Source organism: Astyanax mexicanus, chromosome 4 (genome assembly GCF_023375975.1).
Source record: "Astyanax mexicanus isolate ESR-SI-001 chromosome 4, AstMex3_surface, whole genome shotgun sequence".
NCBI lineage: Eukaryota > Metazoa > Chordata > Actinopteri > Characiformes > Acestrorhamphidae > Astyanax > Astyanax mexicanus.
In genome coordinates, this window is record NC_064411.1 from 32,402,817 (window position 1) to 32,427,638 (window position 24,822).

The 24,822-nt window shown below is 38.2% G+C and overlaps 1 protein-coding gene and 1 long non-coding RNA gene across 3 annotated transcripts in view; one reads left to right on the plus strand and one right to left on the minus strand.

Annotated features, from left to right (window-relative positions):
- LOC125780502 (macrophage mannose receptor 1-like) overlaps nucleotides 1-24,822 on the minus strand; it is a 116,956-nt gene that overhangs the window by 46,043 nt on the left and 46,091 nt on the right. The window contains exon 3 of the mRNA XM_049478424.1: nucleotides 14,356-14,694. Within this exon, the coding sequence (XP_049334381.1) occupies nucleotides 14,356-14,694 (339 nt within the window). The remainder of the gene's footprint in view (nucleotides 1-14,355; nucleotides 14,695-24,822) is intronic.
- LOC125801645 (uncharacterized) lies at nucleotides 1,193-4,883 on the plus strand. Of its 2 annotated transcripts, XR_007438842.1 has the most exons (6): nucleotides 1,447-1,486; nucleotides 2,012-2,064; nucleotides 2,593-2,656; nucleotides 3,222-3,379; nucleotides 3,482-3,576; nucleotides 3,680-4,883. It is a non-coding gene; the product is annotated as an uncharacterized LOC125801645 (long non-coding RNA). The 2 variants fall into 2 exon arrangements; XR_007438841.1 differs by lacking the exon at nucleotides 2,012-2,064 and having other exon boundaries at nucleotides 1,193-1,486.

Here is a 24,822-nt window from a genome sequence, read left to right on the forward strand (position 1 = left end):
GCAGATACAGGGAGAGAACATGCACAAGTCCACACAGAAAGGGAATCAAACCCAGGCTGCTACCCACTGTGCCATGGTGCCGCCCCATGTAGATGATATGATATGGAATTTTGACAATTCTGACATTTTAGTTTATTTATTTGAACAAATTCATGGCATCTAATAAAGATAGTATTACATTACAAGTTCCTTTCCATTAGTTCACCCATTTCATTAACATGTAATTGACTAAATATTGCAGATGTCTTCGAAAAAAAAAACATATAGGAGAAAAGCCTAAGCTAAGCTAAGCTAAAAAATGGATGTAAATGTAGTTAAGAGTAAATTCAGAAACAGAAAATATAAAAACTCAATGCCAGACCTCAGGTATGTGTGTATATCTAACACACTGGATATATGAATAGGATCAGTTAGATTATTTCACTGTACATAAAACCCTGAATGTGTATCTACAGTTCTTATCGAGCCATTTGAAGTCTTGCTCTGTGTCTATGGCACCGCAGTGCTGAGACAGTGGAAGTTGTGGGACTTGCCCTCCCACCCAGTTGGTCCAGGAACTCAAATCACTCCCATCAGACCAAAACCAGAAACCAAAAAGTTGGCTCTGTCCAAGCCCCACCCACAAAGTCCCAGAGATACGCCTCCTCCTGAGCTCGTTCTTCACCTTAGTGTGGTCAGATTCAGTATGAATGTGCAGCAGACCAGCCCTGTTATCTTTCTTACAGTAGTACAAAGCGTTCTCCCAGTTCATACGGTCTTCACTGACATGGAGGAAAGCTGATGGAGACAGAAAATACAAAGTCTTAGAGTTAGATCTGAACTTATAGGATTATTCAAGTTCTCACATAAACAGCAGACTCTGATTACTAAAAGTAAAAAATCAGATTGGATTTTAGCTCAGTAATCTTATTTCTCAGTGCATTTAAACTCTTAACTGGAGTATTCTGGAATTTCTTAGTCAGTGCCTGAGTGAAAACAGACCCTGGTGCAATAAATAAGCGAGCAGTGTTTAATACAGCGCTCACAGGGTGGAGACGAAACAAAACACTGTGGGAGCAACACTGAAACTGAGGAATTAAATAAACAATCCTCATCTTCTAGCTCAGTGGCTCTCCATGTTTTAAGACTATGTACCACCAATGACCAAACTAAAACCTTCAAGTAGCACCTAAAGGCCATTTCACTGCAGTGTAAAAAATGCAACTACATTTTGTTCACCTGACCTGGTAATTTGAGTTACTGAAACAAGGAAATCTAAGTTACTAGGCATTTACAAACAAAACCATGTCAGACCAACACATTCCAGCTTGGTATTGTGCAAAATGGGTTATTTACATTGCCTGAACAGGCAATTTTATGTTACATGATGCTGCTTAGTTAATTGAGAGTTTGCACATGCGCACTAAGGCACAAGAAAGAACGCGGGGTTTTCAAGTGCGGCACTGCAGGGGCTGTGAACACTCCTCTCTCAGGCAGCTGCTTCAAGGTAAGCTAAGATATTTAAGATTTATTTTATTACTAGGTAGTTTTGTAGATATGTGTTGTGTTTCTGTGAAATAATGTATTTCGGACATGTATTTTGCTTTAGATATATTGGCAGGCTCACTATCAGCTTAGTTAGAGAGTTAGCTAACGTAGCTAACTAGCAGTAGCTAACTAGCCCAGCTAGCAAACTGCTATCGCCGCATGATTTTGGCACACAGTCTGAATTGAGTATTAAACATTCAACTAGCTAGCTAGGTATGTTAGCTTATGTTTCTGAAACAGTTGGTTAACATTCCAGTATTTGTTGGTTAGGCTAACCTATGTATTAACTACCAGATAAATACACTAGATTACACTAATTAGCTAACCTAAGTTTGCCTCAGCTAAGAATTCCAGCCTGAAGAAAAGGCAGATAGTAACCTAGCAAGTTAGATAATTTTCTCTTTCCTTTGCCAGCTAACCTAACCTAGTTTAATTTAACCTATTTAGTCAGGTTAATGCTATATATATATTTTTTAAATATCAGTACCAGTCATTGGGGAAAGAAGTTAGGTTCCAATTAAGCACTAATTTGGCCAGGTAAGTTAACTTACACAAAACATAATTTGAATTGCACTGCCTCTGTGCTGCTCAGTTCATAAATTTAATTCAAAGCATTGCCTTTTTTTTATTTTTATGAAAGGACACCATTAATAAAACTTTACTCATATTTATCAAAACATGTTTAAACTATGCAAATATCAAAAATGATATTAAGATACATTTGAGTAGTCAAGAATCTACTGAAAATAACAATTACTGAGTTGTCTCCTATAAATAAATTTAGATTTAGGAGAATAAAGGTAGTTCAGACCACCAAGTATATTCAAGAAAGTCGCGCAGGAGTCTGTGATTTTAATGAGAATTTTTAAGTGTGGTGGTAAAATAACACTGTTTATCATAGTTAATTATATGTTATTAATGTATGATGGTGGGATATGATAGTATTCATTTAATGTTATCTATTGAGTCAGTTTTCTTCCAGTTATGTTTTAAATGGGTTGCAACTACTTGTTTTTGTTAGTGCTTTAAATGTGAGATGTAATTGAGCTGTTTTCTCTTTTACAGTTTAACGGGGTTAGGAAGATTTTAGTGAATATGCACGCTGCCTGAAAAAGACTCAATGGAGTAGGTATGTACATAACTTAAATATTAATGTCAAAATTTTATGTGTACTTTCTATATACATGTATTTTAGATGATTTAAAGCAAATTCTGCCAGATGTGTAGCTGGGACTCTAACTACTAACTAATGCTTACTGATGCATATATACATTTATTAGGTAATGAGTTGGTGACACTGAGTTTATTGCCTTTCTAATCCTTTAAAACATTTGTTTTGGTTTCACACTTCAGTTCATACATAGCATATTAGTCCCATGGGAGTTACCAAATGGTTCATGATCATTTAAGGAATAATATGTTCTAAGATTGATTAAAATAAAATGTATATAAAAAATAATAATGTAAAATAATAGATAATTGAAATGGGTACATTTTAATATGAAAATGTTTATTGTTTTTTATGGAGAGAGATTAGTCTCAAAACTCCTGGAAAAAAGTGTAACTGATAATGCATAAGTTAATACATATAAATCACAAATAAATTTCACTGTTCACAAAAAAAATACATTTCAGTTTGTGTCTCATGACCTACATTTTGTACAAATACTGTTTTTTATGTTAATGCTCCACAGATCTGTGAGGAGTTTTTTCGAGTTACCAACAAAGACCTGCTAGAAACTTTCAGAGCTGCCATGGAAAAGAACACCACCAAACTACTGAGACTCTACCGTGCCCGGAAGGGAGCTTTTGGGCATGATATGGAAGACCTATTGAAAAACTTGATGAAAAGGTCAGTTGTTATTTGGTTTTGGAAAAAGTAACACATTCTGTTAAACTACACACATTTAGACCTAAACTTTATTCTAATTATCTGCTCATATCTTTGTTTAAGACATCTGATATTGTCGCCTATCGAAAGAGTGCTGTGCTGGAAGGATTGCCTTGTTTTTGAGAGAAGATCCTGTAAAGTTGTTTTAGAAATGTTTGGTAAGTAACAGACATCAAGAAACATGCATGTAAGATGAGAAACTTTCAGTTTTACTTTTAGGTTTAATGCATTTTTGTTTGATACTCTGTGTCTTTCCAATAGGATACAGATCCAGAAGATGAACAGACCAAAGGGGTATCTGTTGGAGTACTTGTGGTTTTAGAGGACAATGTCTCTGCTGCAGGCTCATCAGCAAAGGAACATTGCCATTGTGCTGGAGGAGACCATAGTTCTGGATGGACTCTGCGACACCCCTACAGGCTTGGCATACCTCTTTGGCCTTTTCTGTGCTCTAAACCATTTTTATCCAAAATTCTGAACTCCAAATTCAGATCCACTTTAATGTATAAATGCAGTGCTTGACATGTTGGTATACTGTATGATTTGTTGTGTTTAAATACATGCAGGTGTTGTTGCTAGTGTTGCAGGGTTCCGATTGGAAGCATTTTATCAAACGTGGCATCAGAGGTGTTGGATTTGATCCTTGTTAAAATGAAACTCTGACATATCTACATTATTGGCAAAATAGCTTTTTATGTTGCCCTACATTTTGTCCTGAATCTCTTAAGTACATTTTGAATGCCATTCTCGAGATGTTTTTGGACCTTGGCTCAAGATTCAAATGACATGTACTTTTTTTTTTTTCCCAAAATAAATTTTATCTGCAAGCCAGTGAACATGGTCACAGTAGTGAACTCCAGGATTTTTAGGTTTGAATTCCAAGATGTCTTTTTTTTTTTTTAGGAAAAAATAAATTGATGTTTGATGTGCAGTGTTCAAGGTATTGTGCAATGCCTGTTTGCAAAGATGCTCCTCTAAATACACATTATTTTTGGTGAAAAATATTTTAGAATTTTAATAAGTGTATTTTGTTTGACAAAAATATGACTATGTAGAGGCAGTTTTATCTTTCCAGCACTCATTGACCCAAGTAAAAAATGAATATCCTTTTTATTCAGTGGTTTGTAAACCTTTATAAAGAACTTTCTAAACAGTTTTAAGCTTTCTATATGTTTTTTTTTTTATTTTTATAATTACAGGACTCCTATTTTTTTCACTGTAGCATTATGCAGAGGCATGTGACTAGGTAAACGAATACAGCATACAAGGTTTTTACCCCTACTTCTTTAAATTGCTTTTTTTTTCTTCATGGTTAAATGAGGTTAGATGACACTCTCAACCAACATTTTTAAGTGATAGTCTTCTTAATACGGTTCTAAATTTTGAATGCTGAGGGATTCCAATTCTTTGCATCTCTGTTATGCTATTTGCAAGTAACTGGTTGGAATAAAGTAATATTAATTAATATTTGATTGTCTTTTCTATGTACTTAATGTTTTAATGTAGTATTACATGTGTTACAGTTTAGCCCGTGTCTGTCTCGTTGTGTCTCCCTCTCCTGGTCTATTGTGCTCCTGCCCCTCTGTTTTCCTGTCATGTGTCCCGGCCATGTGCTATTGTTGTGTTTTTGTCCTTGTCTCCGCCCTAGCCCTGCCCTAGCCATTAGTGCTGTAACCTCTTGTCTCATTTGTAACCCCGCCCCCTTGTTAGCTCCCACAGGTGTCCCTTATGTTTGCCTGTATATAATACCCCATGTGCTCCTTGTTCTGTGTCGTGCTTTGTTTGATCTAGTCCTGTTTCTCTGTCAGAATCTTGTTTAGTTGTGTTTTTGCGCCTTTGAGCCTTTTTGTCTGCAGTGTTCTGGTTTGTTTTCTTTAGTTTATTTATTTGTTTGACCTTGTCCCGTGTGTTTGTTATTTTGGTCTACAGTTCTGGTTGTTTATCTTTATAGTGTTTTGTTCCTTGCTTCTCAAGACCTAGTTTATCTTTTGTTTTATAGTCTTTAAGTGTTTACTTTAAGTGTTTTTTTTGTCTCAGTTTTTGGTTTGCTTTTTAGTTATGTCTAAAAATAAATATGACTTGCATTTGCATCCGGCCTCCTCCTCTGTGTTACATAAAGCACGACCAACTGAGGATGTAGCAAGTCTTTATTCGGCGATGCAGGAACAGCAGGAGTTTTTGGAGAGCCTTGTTTCCACGCTTCAAGACGGACAGCCGCTGGTATTACCCTCATTGATGTCTTCCCCCTGTGAATATGATGGGGAACACGGGACCTGTGAGGGGTTCATCATGCAGTGCTCCCTCTACCTCGACCATTTGTTGTGCCCTACCCTTCCAGAACTTATAAAGGTACTTTTTATCAAGACTTTACTGAGGGGTAGGGCTTCACAATGGGCAGACATTGTGTCTGACCAAAGGCCTGAAAAGGCAAAGACGGTGGAGGGATTCTTTGAGCTACTGAAGCTCAGATTTTCAAGAGCACCTGCTGCCCCAGCTCCAGCTTCAGCTCCAGCTCAAGCACCAGCAGCTTCCCCTGCTCCAACCTCAGCTCCAGCACCTGCTGCCTCAGCCTCAGCTCCAGCACCTGCTGCCTCAGCCTCAGCTCCAGCACCTGCTGCCTCAGCCTCAGCTCCAGCACCTGCTGCCTCAGCTCCAGCACCTGCTGCCTCAGCTCCAGCACCTGCTGCCTCAGCTCCAGCTCCAGCACCTGCTGCCTCAGCTCCAGCTCCAGCACCTGCTGCCTCAGCTCCAGCTCCAGCACCTGCTGCCCCAGCTCCAGCTCCAGCACCTGCTGCCCCAGCTCCAGCTCCAGCACCTGCTGCCCCAGCTCCAGCTCCAGCACCTGCTGCCCCAGCTCCAGCTCCAGCACCTGCTGCCCCAGCTCCAGCTCCAGCACCTGCTGCTCCAGCTCCAGCGCCAGCAGCTCCCGCTGCTCCAGCTCCAGCGCCAGCAGCTCCCGCTGCTCCAGCCTCAGCGCCAGCAGCTCCCGCTGCTCCAGCCTCAGCTCCAGCGCCAGCAGCTCCCGCTGCTCCAGCCTCAGCTCCAGCGCCAGCAGCTCCCGCTGCTCCAGCCTCAGCTCCAGCGCCAGCAGCTCCCGCTGCTCCAGCCTCAGCTCCAGCGCCAGCAGCTCCCGCTGCTCCAGCCTCAGCTCCAGCGCCAGCAGCTCCCGCTGCTCCAGCCTCAGCTCCAGCGCCAGCAGCTCCCGCTGCTCCAGCCTCAGCTCCAGCGCCAGCAGCTCCCGCTGCTCCAGCCTCAGCTCCAGCGCCAGCAGCTCCCGCTGCTCCAGCCTCAGCTCCAGCGCCAGCAGCTCCCGCTGCTCCAGCCTCAGCTCCAGCACCAGCAGTGCCTGCCACCCACGTGGTACCCACTGCTCCAGACCCTGTGCCCGCGGCTCCGGCCGCCTCTGACCCTGTGCCCGCGGCTCCGGCCGCCTCTGACCCTGTGCCCGCGGCTCCGGCCGCCTCTGACCCTGTGCCCGCGGCTCCGGCCGCCTCTGACCCTGTGCCCGCGGCTCCGGCCGCCTCTGACCCTGTGCCCGCGGCTCCGGCCGCCTCTGACCCTGTGCCCGCGGCTCCGGCCGCCTCTGACCCTGTGCCCACTCCCAGAACTTTGTATGCCCCCAGGCCTATCCCCAGGCCTGCTCCCAGGTCACGGGCTCCTAGGCCCGCCCCAAGGCCCCCGGACCTCTGCCCAAGAACTGTGCCCAGGCTGGCCCCTCTAACTACCCCACAGACTTTAGCCAGTCCTGGGCATCCCCAAGTTTTGTTTGTTCCCATGTCTCTCCCTGTCCTGGTCCCAGTGTCTGTGTTTGTTCCCATACCTGTCCCCGGTGGTTTTTCTGTTCCCATCCCTGTCACCGTATTTGTGTCAGTCCCAGTAAGTGTATTTGTCCCGGTTCCATCGCCCTGTCTTGTCCAGACCCAGTTTGTCCAGCCCAAGTCCTCTGTCCAGTCTAAGCCCCTAGCCCAGTCTATGTTCTCCTCCACAGTCCAGTCTCTGTCCCAGTCTAACGTCCAGCCCCCGTCCAGTCTCGGTCCCCTGTCCAGTCTTTCGTCCAGTCTCGGTCCCCTGTCCAGTCTTTCGTCCAGTCTCGGTCCCCTGTCCAGTCTTTCGTCCAGTCTCAGTCCCCTGTCCAGTCTTTCGTCCAGTCTCAGTCCCCTGTCCAGTCTCCGTCTACTGTCCAGCCCTGTGTCCTGTCCCCTGTCCAGTCCCAGTCTCCATCCCCTGTCCCGTCTCCGTTCCAGGTCCTGTCCCCGTTTCGTGTCCAGTCTCATGTCCAATCTCAGCCCCTGTTCGGTCGTTAGTCCCGTCTATGTTCCCTTCCTCTGTTCCCTCTCTCTCGGCGCCCCTGGTAGTGGCGCCGTTGAAGGGGGGTTATGTTACAGTTTAGCCCGTGTCTGTCTCGTTGTGTCTCCCTCTCCTGGTCTATTGTGCTCCTGCCCCTCTGTTTTCCTGTCATGTGTCCCGGCCATGTGCTATTGTTGTGTTTTTGTCCTTGTCTCCGCCCTAGCCCTGCCCTAGCCATTAGTGCTGTAACCTCTTGTCTCATTTGTAACCCCGCCCCCTTGTTAGCTCCCACAGGTGTCCCTTATGTTTGCCTGTATATAATACCCCATGTGCTCCTTGTTCTGTGTCGTGCTTTGTTTGATCTAGTCCTGTTTCTCTGTCAGAATCTTGTTTAGTTGTGTTTTTGCGCCTTTGAGCCTTTTTGTCTGCAGTGTTCTGGTTTGTTTTCTTTAGTTTATTTATTTGTTTGACCTTGTCCCGTGTGTTTGTTATTTTGGTCTACAGTTCTGGTTGTTTATCTTTATAGTGTTTTGTTCCTTGCTTCTCAAGACCTAGTTTATCTTTTGTTTTATAGTCTTTAAGTGTTTACTTTAAGTGTTTTTTTTGTCTCAGTTTTTGGTTTGCTTTTTAGTTATGTCTAAAAATAAATATGACTTGCATTTGCATCCGGCCTCCTCCTCTGTGTTACAACATGCAGGATGCTTGTTATATAGGAAAGATGTACTGGTTGAGTGAACAGTTGGCTAAACCAAATATCTTTAATAAAGACAACAAAAAAATCCTAATGCATCATGTTGCCTTAAAATATTCAGTTCGTTCAACATCTTTTTTTTTTTTTTTTTTTAGAAGTTAAGATTTTGCGTTCTGCTTATCAGTAATTCTTTGTATAACAAACACAAAAACAATCACACGCTCAACAGAAATATTGTAGTTCTCCTAACATTAAGATTGTAATAGCTTGAACAGAATAATCAGATCTATGTCAACAAGCAAATATAAGTTGGCTAAACAGATAATTCTCTATAAAAATGACAAACAGCACAGTTGTTGACAGAACTAAAAAATCTTGATGCATCATGTTGCCGTAAAATTTTGAGTTTTCTCAACAATTTATTTTCACATGAACTGCACACATGATTTTTGTATTTTTCACACTATAAGGTGCACCGGATTATAAGATGCACTATGAAAAAAAATCTATTTTCTGGTCTATTTTCATACACAAGGCAAAAATACGGTATTTATACACATGAAAGTTAGACGCGTAAATCCACACATATACATGTCGTCATATCTTTTACCAACTCTTCTTCACCTGTTGTGTGGAGCTTGCCCACTTTTTGTAGTCTGTAAGTATGTAGTATGGTAAGTTGTTTGGTTATTGTTTTTGGTTAATACAGTATTCCTATTTAAGAATTTGGACAGAGGAAAACGACAAGAGTGCCAAGCAATAAACTACAGTGTGTTCTAGCTTATATTGATCTTGTGGCGTTCAGTGAAGGTGATGTTAATAATTCTAAAACTAGTTCTAAGAGTGAAGGACTAAGGTGTAGGCTTATACAACCTACAGGTTCTAACGGATACAGCAATAAACACAAACAAATGTAATGATGGGAATAAAAACAGATGAAAACGATAGATTTTTTCCAACATGGGAGAGGAACAATAGGCCTTAAATACATAGAGACACCTGGGAGTAATCAAGTAATCAATCAATCAGTAATCAGAAGAGGCAGAGCGCGACAGCGTCACATGCTCAGCAGCGTCATTGTAGTCCAGGCTGAGCATGCTGGGAGTTAGAGTCTTTAGGAGTAACAGGAAGTAGAGCAGGCAGACTAAAAGCATCATAGACCACTGACATCGTGTCTTCATTTTGTGGTCGGCGCCATGTTGTTTATGCCCATATTTGGGGTTCCTTTAGGGTTCCGTGTCTAAGCTGTCCAAGTCAATAGGGGATTTGAATGGGCTTTTCAAAAACTGGCCTCTGTCACACTCTGTGGTAAATAAATATGTTCAGAACCCTGTACGTTTTATTCTGTGTACATTTACCTCCTAAATATCACTGGATACTCTTATCTTTGAGATCGTTTAAGGGGAGTAATCAGAAAAATGCTAACTTTAAGCAAATGCTTAACTGACGTCACAGCACAGCGGCTAGAAATGACCCCGGACTGGATTCTGCACAACACCATCACTGACCTGTTTTAGTAATTTTATGCTTTGATGATCTCAGCTCTCCTCAGTAAGCGCAGTTAGTTCATTATTCGGCTCAGCTGTGTGTAAAATACTCCTAACTTACGGCTGGAGTTCTCTGGTGTTGCGCCGAAAACAGTCCCCTGCTAATCTTTGCAGCGGCACCGGGAGGTCAGTTCACTCCGCTGTAGCATTAGATTAAAGTTGGCATTTTTCTCATTACGACTCTTAAACGATCTCGAAATTCAGAGGATCCAGTGATGTTCAGGAGTAAAATGTACACAGAATAAAACGTACAGAGGTCTGAACAGATATATTTACCACAGAATGTGACAGACGCGGGTTTTTAAAAAAAGCCATTCATTTTTCTCATAGGGAAAAAACGCTTAGACACGGAAGCCGGACGAGCACTACAGAATGACGCACGACTTCAGTGGTCTATGTGTGATAGTACTAGTATCCACTATTCTAGTTGATGTATGTTCATGTTACGACTCAATTCATTAAAAAAACAAAGTTATTCTGTGATCTTATTGACAGATACCCCAGATTATGCAAACGCATTAATCGGATTACTAACAAACTTTGATGTTCTGCAGTGATATGATTTATTGATAGAGCTGTTTGTGTGTGTGTAAATCAGGACTTACTGCTGTAGCACAGAGCAGATCCAGTATTGCTGCACGGTACTGAATACATTTTTCCTGATACCAGTTTCACACAGTCTGCTGGAGAAGGTTTAGGGTGATCGTCCCACCAGTTTCTGTAAAGAGATCTTTTTCCATCAGCCCACTGCCAATCATCACGCAGCAGACCAATCCAGAAGGGATTGCTTGTCTTCATCCCTTCTTTCTTCACTGCTTCATTCTGCTCCTGATCTCTGATGCTGACCAGATCAGTGTAGTTCTTCCTGCAGTAACTCTGAGCTTCATACCAGGTCAGAGACTGATCAGTGATCAGATAATAACTGGGGTTAGTCTGATCTGTGGACGGGAAGCAATGATTTGAGTTGGATCTAAAAATAACAATTAGTTCAGCATTAATACAGTTGAAATAACTATAGTTAGTCATCAGTATTTACCTTGTTTGTAACACATGAAGTTTCTTGTCTGTGTACACTGAATTTTGTCCCATGAACCATCAGCCTTCATAGTAGAACAGCAGGGCAATGAGCCACAGTCTCCAGTCTCCAGATTGCTGAATGTAACGTCATCACCATTAGACCATTTTACACTGGACTGATTCCTGTAAAGACCAGTCCATGCAGAGCCGATACCAGTCAGTCTGATCAGTGCAGTGATGTTTTCATCATTATACACAGTGACCAGATCAGTGTAGTTCTCTCTACAAGCTGCTCGAGCTTCAGACTGAGTCAGGTTCTTCTCTATGAGATGGAAAGTTGTGGATGAATTGTTTTGTTCTGCAGGAGAAAAGACTGTGAAGAAACGTTCTGTAGTTAATGAAGCGGAACAGAAATTAAAGGGTTTAGATGTGATGTGTGTGAATATTGTGATGTGATGATCTTTGTGATGAACTCTATGATTAATCGCACTGGTTCTTCTTAAGTTTTTATAGTGGATATTTAAATAAAATAATGAATGTAAGAAACATAAAATACAATTACATTTATATTAGTGGTGTCAATTATAATACTAGTATATATCTGTATGTTGGAGGGGAGATAAAGCCAACGTGGGGCGCTGGAATAAAGAATGTATAATAAAATTGAATTAAGGAACATTTTTTTTTGTCTTTATTATAAACATCTCAGCTTGATTGTAAGGATTTCTGAATCAGAACTTAATTAACTGAGTATTAAAGGGTGTTTTCACATGTGTATTTGGTTTCTATGGTCTGAATCAGTTGATGAGTTTGTTTATTTGCAGTGTTTTTCTCTCTGTTTGGTTTGGTTTCACACAGGTAAAAATCTAAACACACCAAAATGCACACCAATAAACCACTTGAGCACATTGTCTTCTCTGATTGGTCAGAGCTGTCTGGCGCGGGGGCAAGAAAGTAAATATAGTGAGAAGATTCTGTGTTCCAGCATGTATATCTGTGCAGTGTGAAGCTGATTTAACACAGAACACTGAAAATTTGCAGCTTTATTTTCAAACACAGTGTTTTCAATGGGACATGCAGCGCAGATGTGAGCAGTGAATGCAGCACATACCACCGCTTAGTGTGTAAACAGCATGAAGCAGCAGAGACAGCATTTGTTAATAGTAGTATATTATCTGGCTAATATATCAGATTAAAATGCACCTAATCAGCAGTTTAGCTTAATTAAAAAAAAAATAAGTATATTTGATAGCTGGGTTGGATCGAGACTGGATCACGTTCTCACCACGAGCGAACGACTCCATAAAAACAATTTTGCATTGGATGGGGCGGGGCAGATTATGGCAGAAGTTGATGTCAAACTTGGTGGTGTAATTAGTTGCATTATAAAACGTATAACGTATAATAACGTGCCACTGATTCCAAATTAATTGCTTCTGTTAACTCTTTAACATTGACAGCCAACAAACTGCCAATACATCTTCAAGGAAGGTCTAGTAATAAGTTCTTATCCACATATAGGCCTACACTCATCTATTTGTAATTTTTTCATCCCTTGTTCCTTCCATTTACTCCTATCCAAGTCCTAGAGAGTGTCTTTATTTTGACAGCCACCAAATTTATTGTGCTCCATCAGGGCGGGAAAGTTTGCCCAGTAGCATGTTGTACACCATATTTTATAATTACTCATGTAGACATTTACTTTTACCTTCATTCTAAAGGTATTATATTTAATTCAAATCAGCCAAAGCAAATGCTTGCTGGTAAAAACTTGTAAGTTTACTTCTTGAGTTTTACACTTGAGGCTGAAGTAGTTAACAAGTTCTAGGTACAAATGCACAACCAATTAGCATGGTGCTAACTGCACACCAAAAGACAAGACTCCCTGTAAACCAGGTGGAGCTGTTAAGTAGTCTCTAATAGACTTGATTGAGTGGGTTTTAATACTGTACACTACCAGTCAAAAATATTTTTAATATTTAAAGAAAACCATATGGAATTATTTTGTGTTAACAAACCAGAATTTGTTTAAATTGTAAAATTAGATTATTTAAAGTAGCCCCACTTGTTTAGATGACAATTTTGTAAATCTTGTCATTTTCTCAGTCAGCTTTTTGAGGTAGAGTCACCTGGAATTCAGGCTTTCAGTTAACAGCTGTGCTGAACTTGTCAAGAGCTAATTACATGATTTTTTTTGCGTCTTAATGTTTGAGAGCATCAGTTGTGCAGTTGTGAAGAGGTAGAGTTGGTGTACAGTGAATAGCTCTATTTGAGTAATGCTCTAATCCATTTTCAGCAAGAACTACTCAACTAAGTAAAGAAAAAAAAAGTTCTTAAAGAAAAAATGATGAAAAAATTTCAAGAACGTTAAAACTATCCTCGCAAAGATCATCAAAAACATTATGATGAAACTGGTTCTCATCAGGACCGCCCCAGGAAAAAAAGAGCAAGAGTTTTCTCTGTTGCACAAGATAAGTTCATCAGAGTTACCAGCCTCAGAAACTGAAAGTTAACAGCTTAACCCCAGATAAGAGATGCTAAATGATTCACATAGTATTTTGGTTTGTTTAACACGTTTTACTACATGATTCCTTATGTGTTCCTTGTTCTGGATGACTTCAGTATTCATTTACAATGTACAAATAAAAACATTAAATTAGAAAGTGTGTCCAAACTTTTGACTGGTACTCTATGTCTAAACATAATCTAAAAACATGAAATAAAGCACAGATAAAATTCAGATTTAGTTGCGCAGCTTTAGTCCATGATTATAGACAACAGTAATAAAGTAATAGAGTCAAATCAGCATTTCAATTGTGATCGATTATCAATACAGTGTTTAGACTTTATTATAGATGATTAATACTAAATACTAATTACTATTGAACTTGTTTTATAAAAAACAACCACTAGAGGGCCTCAGTTTTTTTTTTTTTTAATATATATATTCTATAATGGAATGAAGGACTCAGGGAAGATACACTGTATTTGGCCTCAAATATGATTTTTTAAATATATATTTTATTTTCTAAAATCTACATCTGATAATGCAGTACAAGCCTTGATCTGTACCTACTGTCTACAGCACAGCACTGGTGGGTGAGTGGAGGCTCCGGTGATCTCCCTCTAAAGTGGTTTATAGTACACAGATCTTTCCTTTCTCACCAAAACCAGGAGCTTTAGTGTCAAAGTCTGACTCAACATGTAGAAGATCAGTCCTGTTACCTTTCTTACAGTAGTTCAGAGTGCCGCTCATCCCACTCCTACGGTCATCACTGACAGATGCTGATAGAGACAGAAAAAATACAAAAGAAGCTTTAATTTACATACAGTGTTTTATATAGATGATACTGAACACTGCTGAGAGAGTTATAGAGAGTGAAGTCAGGACTTACTGTTGTAGCACAGAACAGCATCCACAACATTATTGCACGTCACTGCCTGCCATTTCCCGTTCGCAGTCAGCTGTGTACAGTTTGATGATGATCGAGGTTGACCATCCACCCAGTTTCTGTAAGCAGATCTTCCTCCATCAGCCCACTCCCAGTCATCACGCAGCAGACCAATCCAGAAGGAATCACTGCTCTTCATCCCTGCTATCTTCACTGCTTCATTCTGCTCCTGATCTCTGATGCTGACCAGATCAGTGTAGATCTTCCTGCAGTAACTCTGAGCTTCATACCAGGTCTTATTCTCAGTGATCAGGTGATAGCTGAAGGTGAGGTCAGTCTGATCTGTGGAGGAGAAAGAGTGAACACATTAACACTGAATTATGAAGCTGAGTTAATACTGTTGAAATATTGATAGTAAATAAACAGTATTTACCTTGTTTATAACACATGAAGTTTCTTTTCTCTGTACACAGAGGACTTTCCCATGATGCATTAGTCTCCATAGCAGCACAGCAGGGCTTTGGCCCACAGCTTCCAGTCAGAGCACTGAATGTAACTTCATCACCATTAGACCATTTAGAACTGCACTGACTGCGCTGAAGACCAATCCAGGCTTTACTGTTTATAGGCAGCCGAGTGTTGATCAGATTAATCAGTGCAGTGTTCTCTTCTTCACTGCACACAGTGACCAGATCAGTGTAGTTCTCTCTACAAGCTGCTCGAGCTTCAGACTGATTCATATTCTTTACAATGAGATGGAAAGTTCTGAGAGGACTTTGTTCTGCAGAAGAAAAGTCTGTGGAGAAAAGTTCTGTAGTTAATATAAGATTAACAACTGGTGGATGTATGATGTGTTCAAGAGTACATCTGAACTAATGAAGAAGATGGTCACACATGCCAGCTGTAATTATTATATTAGAATCTAGGCTGCCCAAATATGTCTTAAAGAGTATCTACACTCTAAAACAGTTTTTATATTAATAGCTGAAATATGTTAAAATGTTGCTTCATAAAAATAAAAAATACCAGCCCTGATTAAAAAGCTGAAGAATGAGATGCAAACATCCTGCTGTAATTCACTCTTTTTACAGAGCCTTATGAGATATTCTTTTTTCTCTTTTGGTATTTTGCTACTGCTGAGAAGTTCAGGGTATATCAAATATCAAAAAGATACTCTTTATTTATTTCAGAATAATAATTAAACATGGATACTCTGTCTCACACCTACACACATTGCTGCTTCTGTGAAGTTTTTCAACACATTTATCTTCTTAAGAATAATCTTTACTTCTTTATTTTTCATATTTTGCATTAATATTGTAACTTTGTAAAATTCTAAGAGTATTTAAACATGTTTACAAAGAACAATATGTGTTTAGAGTTAATAAGATACGATTAAACAAACATATTTGGATATAAATAAGATTCCACTGTAATTATTTTACATTAATTATTTTATTTTACATTTAAATATTCGTTGTTAAAAGTTCATTGTTTTGTGCGATTAATCAGCACTTTTTTTATATTACGACAGCTATACACATATACAGTTTTGAAAAAATTAAGAGACCACTTCAGTTTCTGAATCAGTTTCTCTGATTTTGCTATTTAAAGGTGTACAGTACAGGCCAAAAGTGTGGACACACCTTCTCATTCAATGCTTTTTCTTTATTTTCATGACTATTTACATTGTAGATTCTCACTGAAGCATCAGAACTATGAATGAACACATGTGGAGTTTTATGTACTTAACAAAAAATGAGCTGTCCTCCACAGACACCAGACCTGAACCCAATCCAGATGGTTTGGGGTGAGCTGGAGCACAGAGTGAAGAAGGCAAAGGAGTCAACAAGTGCTAAACACCTCTGGGAACTCCTTCAAGACTGTTGGAAAACCATTTCAGGTGACTCTACCTCTTGAAGCTCATTGAGAGTATGATGCCAAGAGTGTGCAAAGCAGTAATCAGAGCAAAGGGTGGCTAATTTGAAGAAACTAGAATATAATATTTTTTTGTGACTGTGGAGGTCAGCTCATTTTTTGTTAAGTATAAAACTCCACGTGTTCATTCATAGTTTTGATGCCTTCAGTGAGAATCTACAATGTAAATAGTCATGAATATGAAATAAAGAAAACGCATTGAATGAGAAGGTGTGTCCAAACTTTTGGGCTGTACTGTATGTTTGGGTAAAAAGAACATTGTTGTTTTGTTCTATAAACTACTGACAACATTTCTCCCAAATTCCAATTAAAAATATTTTCATTTAGAGCATTTATTTGCAGAAAATGAGAAATGGCTGAAATAACAAAAAAGAGGCAGAGCTTTCAGACCTCAAATAATGCAAAGAAAACAAGTTCAAAAAGTTTTAAGAGTTCAGAAATCAATATTTGGTGGAAAAAACCTGTTTTTTAATCACAGTTTTCATGCATCTTGGCATGTTCTCCTCCATCAGTCTTACACACTGCTTTTGGATAACTTTATGCTACTCCTGGTGCAAAACTTTAAGCAGTTCAGCTTGGTTTGATGGCTTGTGATCATCCATCTTCCTCTTGATTATATTCCAGGGGTTTTCAATTTGGTAAAATCAAAGAAATTCTTAACTTTTAAGTGATCTCTATTTTTTTTATTTGTTATTTAAATATATATTATATAGACACAGGCATTAAAAGTATTTGCCACCTTAAAGATTGTTTTTGTTTTTGCATTTTTGGTCATACTTACATTTTTCAGATTATCAAACAAACTGTAATATCAGGCAAACATCAGAGTAAATATAATAAGCACTTTATTAAATGATGATTTTATTTATTAAGGAAAAAAAAACTGTGTAGCCCTTGAACTGTGAATTAATCACACTTTTTAAAAAGCTGAGTTCATTTTCACTACTAACCACAACCAGGCCTAATTACTACCAGACCTGAAGAATCAAGAAATCTCTTAAATAGAACCTGTCTGATGACATGTAGCAGCTAAAGATCTCAAAAAGCGACACCTTATGCCCTGATCTGAAGACATTCATAAACAAAGTCATAGACATCTATTAATCTGAAAAAGTTTACAAAGTTACAAAGTTTCTAAGGCTTTGGGACTCTTATTATTCACAAATAGAGAAAACATTAAACACTGGTGAACCTTCCCAGAAATGGCCAGCCAATCAAAATGATTCCAAAAAGGCATGGACAACTCATCCAGGAGGTCACAAAAGAACCCAGAACAACATTTACAGAACTGCAGGTCTCACTTTCCTCAGTTAAGGTCAGTGTTTATGATTCAATAATGATAAAGAGTTGGTATCCATGTTGTATCAAAGTAATTGATTATAAGTAGAGATGTACCTGGGAAGAGGACCAGGAAGAGGAAGAGCAGGATGGTTGCCATATTTTCACCAAACACTTCCACCAGAATCAGTGGCGTGTGGGTTTAACATACAACATTAGAACTGTTCTAGACTGCAGTCAGGAGATCTGAAAAGGAGAAATAAAAAATATATATGAGAGGTTTATGAAACATTGCAGGTCATATTGGTATTTATTGTGATTAGTAATTCTATCAGAAATTCTATCAGAAAACCTGATGGTGGAGGGGAAACTCATGCTATGTAAGGGTTATTCAGATGAGCATATTGTTTCTCCTCTGTTTGCTAGCTAATTCAGACGTCTTCTTAAACACTCTACATTTACAGGTGCATCTCAAAAAAATAAGAATATCATTGAAAATTTACTTTATTTCAATAATTCAGAAACTCATATATTATATAGATGTATTACACACTGAGTGATCTATTTTAATTGTTTATTTCTTTTATTGTTATTATTGTTATTAATTTATTAAAGCTTACAACCTATGAAAACCCAAAAAACGGTTTCTCCGAAAATTTTAATATTTATTTAAATAATTATTAAATAATATTTAAATTTTTCTTTCCCATTTTCTCCCCAATTCACACAGTCAAATGCCCAACCCACTCATTAGGACTCCACCTATCACTAGTAATGTTCCAGCACACCAGGAGGGTGAAGACAGCACATGCCTCCTCTGATACATGTGAAATCAGACTCTGTCTCTTTCGAGCTGCTGCTGATGTAGCATTACAGAGCAGCATCACAGAGCTCTCGGTCCCGATACATCAGCTCACAGACGCCTTGTACAGAGCGACATCACCCAAGGGTGTCCAATGTGGACCCAAACCGATAAACTACTGAGAAGGATTTCATTCTGACTGTGCTCATTTAAAGCGGCAGAACTTTTCTTGTCTTTACGGAATACGTGCTTTGGGGCGCAGTAAACTCACAGACCAATCACGTGTGGTGTAAGATCACCAAACGCTCTCCTCTTCCAATCAGATCTGTGCAGATGCGGGAGCGCTGAGCCACACAGGCAAAGTACACAGTGAGAAGCAGCAGTCGGAGAATAAAGCGAGAAAGGCTAATTCAGATGGTGCGCACCAGAAAAAGAAATAAAAAATACTACATTTATAAAACATAATAACAGTAATAATATTAAATAAAGTAAAACTGCTGTTTTTAAACAAAGCTGATATTCTGGACATTTCTCCATATATTGTACGATTTGTCATTTATGTGATTATCATGACAGACAGGCCTAAATCTTATATAAATAAAATCAAATAGAATAAATATAACATTTTGATTCACATTAATAGACTCGATAAGTTAAATTATTGAGGGTGTTTATTGTGTAATTATTGTGACAGGCCTATTTAAAACAATAAATTTTCTTGAAATATAATTAATAGTACTTGTAACTGACAGAACTACTAGGTTTATTCAGTATACAGGATATAGCACTGGATCACAACACAAGTTAAAAATGACCATGGTCCGGAATTTTCTCTAACTGGGCCGTACTGAATTCTAATTAAATACCCCTGCCCTAGGGTGATGAGGGGAAAGAGTGATTATAGTGGCAGCACCAAAAAATTTGAATATTTTTAAGGTACTTTTGGCAGTGTGGGCAGTGTGCTAAGTCCTGCTGGAAAATGAAATCCGCATCTCCATAAAAAAGCTGTCAGCAGAGGGAAGCATGAAGTGCTGTAAGATTTTTTTTGGTTCTGTCACTTCAGGTCTTAACTAGAACTGTGCCTGTGAGCTTCCATTTCCTCACTCTGTTCCTCACAGTGGAAACTGAAAGCTGGAATTTCTGACATAGCTTTTTGAATCCTTCCTCTAAACCATGATGCTGAATAATCTTTGTTTTCAGGTCATTTGAGAGTTGTGTTTCGAGGCTCTCATGTTGCCGCTCTTCAGAGAAGATGCAAAGAGGAGAAACACTTGCCATTGGCCACTTTAGCCCTTTCTCATGATTGGTTTCACATGTGTATGGAAGATCCGCCCATTAAGCATTGAGATCCACAGGATATCATCTACAAACGCTATTACATACCATAGAAAAGTTATACCATATTTTAAAGCATATGGAAATTATATTAATGACATCACACCTCATAAACATGTGTATCATCAAAAATCCAGAGGAGGTTTCAGTAGCACAAAATTGTTTTTTTTTCCCAGTGCTCAACACTGCTTATATATATAAATATTAACAGATAAAATCAGCAGTACCACTTTAAATAAAGGCTCTTTTATAAAGAAGATAATTGATGGTTATAAACTAAGTTGTAAATAGTTTAAAACATTAATAAACACTTATTAAACACATAGTAGAAAGCACAACAATGAAAATAACATGAACATTACATAAAATGATAAAGAAAACCAGTTCAGGCATTTAATATGTTATTACAGCTAAATAAATAAAGTTATTAACAGAAATGTTAATGATGCCTGATAGAAAAGACAAAGAAAGATACAGTACTGTTACGCCCTCGCTATGTTTTCCTGTGTTTTCCCCGTTTCCTAGTGTGTTTCTCTTGTACTTTTCCATCACGTTTGTGTAATTTGTAGCTCCGCCCCTCGTTACCTGTTTCCCCAGGTGTTCAGTGTTTCATGTTACTATAAATAGCCCTCCTCTGCCACCTTGTCCTCTGTCGGTCTTTGCACCTTCCCCTGTTTTGTCACGTCACGTTATTGCTTTCTCTACGTTTCATATTTACTCGCTCTTGTTTATTGTCATTCACGTTATTTCTAGTCACGTTTATTTCCTGTTCGTTTCTTTGTTTATTTTGTATATATTTTCGTATTTATCCTTTGTATATATATCCCTAGCCTTGTTTGTACTTATCTGTTTTGTTTAGCTCTTTGTTTGTTTTCCCTGTTTGTTTATGTATATATATTTATTCATTATTCCCCTGTTTGTTTATTTGTTTATTTGTTATTTATTAAAGTCTTGTTCTTACCCGCATTTAAATCTGCCTCCCGTCTCATCCCCAGCGTTACAAGTACGTACAAATAAATTATTGTGGAATCACTATCTGGTATATGGCAGGCTTCTGTTGCCCTTTCTATTTCTGGGTTGTAACTGCTTAATAATGATTTATAACCTAATTAATAACCATTAGTAAACACCTTCGTAAATAATTTATAAACCCTTAATAAAGGAGCCTCATTTTAAAGTGGTACCAAATCAGCCTTATTTATCTTTTCCCATGGAAAAAAAAATAACACTACAGTTTTCCACCAATGAAAACACGACACGTGGTCTGACTCCACCAGTTCTGGTTCTGCAGCTTGGAGAACCTGGGCAGATCCAGGGGTTCATGGTAATTGAGGTAAACTGAGATCTGCTTCTACACAATCACTCAGGTTTGTGGACGTTGCAGTGAAGGGATGCCAGTGTTTCAGGCTGGTCTCTTACATCTTAAATAATTATCTCACAAAAAAATGATATCTTAGCAGATAAAATGCTTATAAATATATTCTAGATGTGTAACATTTCTCATTTTGAGATTATTAAAGTATTATTTTTTAGAATTAATAGCTTATTTTAAACTTCCTTGTACGCACTTGTTTTAATTGATTTAATCTACAAAAAGTGTCTTATTGTATAGGCGATTAAATTCAAGAAACAATGCTTTAAACAAGCAAAAATATCTGCCAGTGCAATAAGACACTTTCACTTTGCTTTAACTGCGTAGAGCAAAGAAAGGTATGTAAGAAATAAGTTGGATATTATTATAAAATTCTGACAATAATACAAAAACATTTAAATCCAGAGATTTGCTAATATTTCAGTTCTAATCAGATTCATGGAGAACACATGATAATGTTTACAGTCTCTGTTCTTCATACATTCTATTCAGAACTCATTTTCAGAACTAGTATCAACATAGTATCAACATATCTGATTAAAACAAAGAGTGATTTTACACACAACTAATCTGGGCCTGGTTCCTCAAAAACATCTTAGCTTTTAAAACCTCTTAACATGAAGAGAGAGAGAGTGCTCAGTGTGATGCCTATGATTGATGCTTAATTAAAGAATTATCTTTGTGCTAAAAGCTTTTGAAAAGCCACCCCTGATCAGTTAATTAGAGAAGTACACGACTGAGGTCTTACCTGATGAAGTGCTGGACGCTGAATGAGGAAGAAGCTGTTACAGCTTTAGGAGAAATGTAGGCTGGAGCTGATAAACAAATTAGACTGACCTGGGCCGCATTTCCTGCAACATCCTACTGTATTAAAATCATCTTAACTGGTAGAGAGAAAGAGAGAGGGAGAGAGAGAAAGAGAGAGATGAGAGAGACGATTTTGGGAAGCCCAAGCCATGTTTCCAAAAAAATAATACTTCTTCTTCTCCTTCTTCATCTTCTTCTTCTTATTATTATTATTAGTGTTATTATTACACCATTTCTCTTTGTCATATATTTTTTTTTAAAACTACAAACACCAAATGTGGCACAATCATATAGCTGATAGTGTAGTTTTTTATGTTTTATGCTTTTTGAACCAATCCGATTTAGTTTTCATGAACCCATAGTTATAATTTCTATATAAATGAATAGAGGATTGTTCAGCTCTCCCATAGAGCAGCTAAGAGAACGCGCACGGCTTCCTTTCTCTCCATTGCTGTCCATCACTGACGGTGTATGGAGGAGCTTTTGGGTGCCCCACATTTCAGCCAAAGGTTAGTAAAAAAAAATTGTGTTAGGAAAGTTACTCAAAATGTATCCATTACAGATTACACATTACATTAGTAAAATTATAGTGGTGTTAGTTTACTCATAACATCCTTGGAAATGTAATTTTATTCCTCATTACTCACATGAATTAAACTATACTGGACTTCTACTGTCTACTGTTGTTCTTCTACTTCTGTTGGAAATCTACATACAAATCTAGAAAGTACAGCAGTGATAGACTTAGCATTTTCTTTATTATGTATTTTGCAACAAGTCTCTTTATTTCTCACTGAGGTTACCTTTATTTCTGGCCCTGAATGAAAATTTAGTTCAGCTTGATTGGCTAATACTGGGCCACTCTCTCTTTTGGTGCAGGAGTCTTTAGCCACACGTTTTAGTGTATACCCTGATACAAACACAGCTGAGCTGCAACCACACACATAATATTTTTTAGTAAAACTTCAGCTACATATACAGTACAGGCCAAAAGTTTGGACACACCTTCTCATTTAATGCTTTTTCTTTTTTTCATGACTATTTACATATTCTCACTGAAGGCATCAGAACTATGAATGAACACATGTGGAGTTTTATGTACTTAATAAAAAATGAGCTGTCCTCCACAGACACCGGACCTGAACCCAATCCAAATGGTTTGGGGCGAGCTGGACAACAGAGTGAAGGCAAAGGGGCAACAAGTGCTAAACACCTCTGGGAACTCCTTCAAGACTGTTGGAAAACCATTTCAGGAGACTCTACCTCTTAAAGCTCTTTGAGAGAATGATGCCAAGAGTGTGCAAAGCAGTAATCAGAGCAAAGGGTGGCTATTTTGAAGACACTACAATATAAAACATGTTTTCAGTTATTTCACCATTTTTTGTTAAGTACATACAACTCCACATGTGTTTATTTATAGTTTTGATGCCTTCAGTGAGAATCTACAATGTAAATAAAGAAACGCATTGAAAAAGAGAAGGTGTGTCCAAACTTTTGGCCTGTACTGTAGCTATAATTACTTTTTTACTAGGAGAATTTGCTAGTAGTACTTTCATATATCTTCATTGTGACTAGTAAAAACTCTAAATTGTGATAGTTATAAAATATTATTACTAGTCAAAAATTGATTTATAGATACTTAAAATTATATTATGGTGATCTGAAACGGCACATATTTATAGATATGCTGGATTTACGCAGAATTACAGTGTAGATATCTGGAATTACTATTTTTACTAGTTAAAAAAGTGGCTACAGCACTTCACAATAGTGAGTACGCTTCTCACATTTTTGTAAATATTTTATTATATATTTTAATAGGACGACACTGAAGATATGACACTTTAATACAATATAAAGTATTCAGTGTACAGCTTGTATAACAGTGTAAATTTACTGTGCCCTCAAAATAAATCAACACACAGTCATTAATGTCTAAACTGCTGGAAACAAAACTGAGCACACCCCTAAGTGAAAATGGCTAAATTGTGCCCAATCAGCCATTTCCCCTCCCTGGTGTCATGTGACTCATTAGTGATCAAGGTCTCAGGTGTAAATGGGGTTGGGTTCAATTCTCGCATACGAGAATTGAGAACTGTAGATATTGAACATGGCACTTCATGGCCAAAAACTCTCTGAGGATGTGAGAAACAGAATTTTTGTTCTCCACAAACATGGCCTGGGCTATGAGAAGATTACTAACCTGCTAAAACATACAGCCAAAGTCATACAGCAATTTTCCATACAGCATTTTTTTTAATAGATGCCAACAATGTGTGTGTGTGTGCTGTTTGTTTAGCCAATGGCATTACTAAAATAGCTAAAATGGTAATCCAAAGCAGATTAAATAACACTGATTTAGCACAAATATTTATTTTACCTTTTTATTTTTAATGGAGAACTTTGTACAGTACAAACTGTACAAACGATATGATAGAAAATAATATATCATCAACATGGTAAAAAGAGGGAAAAGTACTGATGAGGAAACTACAAATGCAAAGATGTGTCCAGGAAATAGATACATTTATGAAAGCATCCAAAGACCGTACAGATAAGAATCTTCATTTCCAGGTTTTGTGGTTATCAGCGTAATGGAACATTCAGGGAGTGAGTCTAACGCTTGCAGATAAAAAACAACCTGTAAGATGTATTATAAAATGTGCAGTTTAAAAGAGAAGTTAAAAAAAATCAGTCCAGGTAAATAAAAAAAATCAGAAGCCAAACATTAAAAAAACTAAGATCAGCGAAAGTATCAAATAAGGAAAAAACAAAAGACAAAAAAAAAAAACAGAAGAAAAATAGGCATTTGAAAAATAGGAACAATAAAAACTAAGAAACAGTTGAGGTTGATTAGTAATCAGGAGAGTTTAATTGACAGAGATTAAATGAGTTCTGATTGGTTGAGGAAGTCACAAGATTAGTTATTGCATTATGG